This window comes from Nothoprocta perdicaria, unplaced genomic scaffold, assembly GCF_003342845.1.
Source record: "Nothoprocta perdicaria isolate Ctin4 unplaced genomic scaffold, notPer1 scaffold_588, whole genome shotgun sequence".
NCBI classification, from domain to species: domain Eukaryota; kingdom Metazoa; phylum Chordata; class Aves; order Tinamiformes; family Tinamidae; genus Nothoprocta; species Nothoprocta perdicaria.
Genome location: NW_020455852.1, coordinates 59,783 through 61,029, shown reverse-complemented (window position 1 = coordinate 61,029; position 1,247 = coordinate 59,783). Strand labels below are relative to the sequence as shown.

Below are 1,247 nucleotides of genomic sequence, written 5' to 3'. Positions count from 1 at the left end.
ACGTGGGGAGCGCAGGGACACCCTGGAGGGGCCCGGGATGGTGGGGACACCCTGGGGAGCACATGGGGGTGACAGGGACACCGGGGCAGAGGGGATGTGGGGAGCGCAGGGACACCCTGGGGGATATTTTGGCAGGAGGGCCACCCATTGCGGGGACATGAGGAGGACACGGTCACCGTGGTGGGGACACGGGGCAGCAGAGACACCCCAAGGAGCACATGGAATGCGGGAGACACCCCTGGGTGCACGTGGGGAGCGCAGGGACACCCCAAGGAGCACATGGCGAGGGCAGGGGCACGCTGAGGGGACATGGGGACAGCAGAGATGCCCAGGGGAGCACGGAGGCAGGCAGGGACACTCAGCGGGCACGGCACAACGAGGACACCGGGGGAGCACATGGGGAGCGCGGGGACCCCCTGCAGTGACCCGGGCATGAGGGCAGGGGCACCAGGGGGACGCGGGGAGGGCCGGGGGGCAGTGGGGGCCGCCACGGTTCGCCCTCACCTGAGCACCCCGAGCGGTTGCACTGGCGGAACTGCCCCTGCAGCCCCACGCAGAGCGCCGCGCCGGCACCGGCACCGGTGCCGTTTAGGGGGTCGGTGCCGTTTAGGGGGTCGGTGTCGATGCTGATGTCAGCGCTGGTGTAGGCGGCAGTGCCAATGCTGGTGTAGGCATCAGTGCCGGTGTAGGTGTCAGTGCCCGTGTAGGCGTCAGTGCCGGTGTAGGCGTCAGTGCCGGTGTAGGCGTCAGTGCCCGTGTAGGTGTCAGTGTTGATGTAGGTGGCAGTGCTGGTGTCAATGCTGGTGTCGGTGCCGTTGCCGGTGCCGTTGCCATTGCTGGTGCCGGTGCCGGTGCCGGTGCCGGTGCCGGTGCCGGTGTCGGTGCCGATGCCGGTGCCGGTGCCGGTGCCGATGCCGGTGCCGGTGCCGGTGCCGGTGCCGTTGCTGGTGCCGGTGCCGATGCCGGTGCCGGTGCCGGTGCCGATGCCGATGCCGGTGCCGGTGCCGATGCCGGTGCCGGTGCCGGTGCCGATGCCGGTGCCGGTGCCGGTGCCGATGCGGCGCCGGTAGCGCTCCTGCACGGGGCGGCTGCAGCTGCAGGCGCTCCAGGGGCTCCAGGCGCTCCAGGAGCAGCCGCCTGGGGACGGCAGCAGAGGGACATGAGGCCCCCGGGCCGGGCGGCAGCGCCCTGGGGACGCCGTGGCCGTGTCCCCCGCGGCGCGGAGCGCGGGCGCTCACCGGGGCAGG

At 72.3% G+C, this 1,247-nt stretch overlaps 1 protein-coding gene across 1 annotated transcript in view; it reads right to left on the bottom strand.

The window, feature by feature from the left end:
* The window catches only part of SSPO (SCO-spondin), a gene marked incomplete at its 3' end in the record, with an annotated part of 56,026 nt that overhangs the window by 3,028 nt on the left and 51,751 nt on the right, over positions 1 to 1,247 (bottom strand). Inside the window, 2 exon segments of the mRNA XM_026048938.1 lie at positions 505 to 836; positions 1,032 to 1,137. Of these exon segments, the coding sequence (XP_025904723.1) occupies positions 505 to 836; positions 1,032 to 1,137 (438 nt within the window).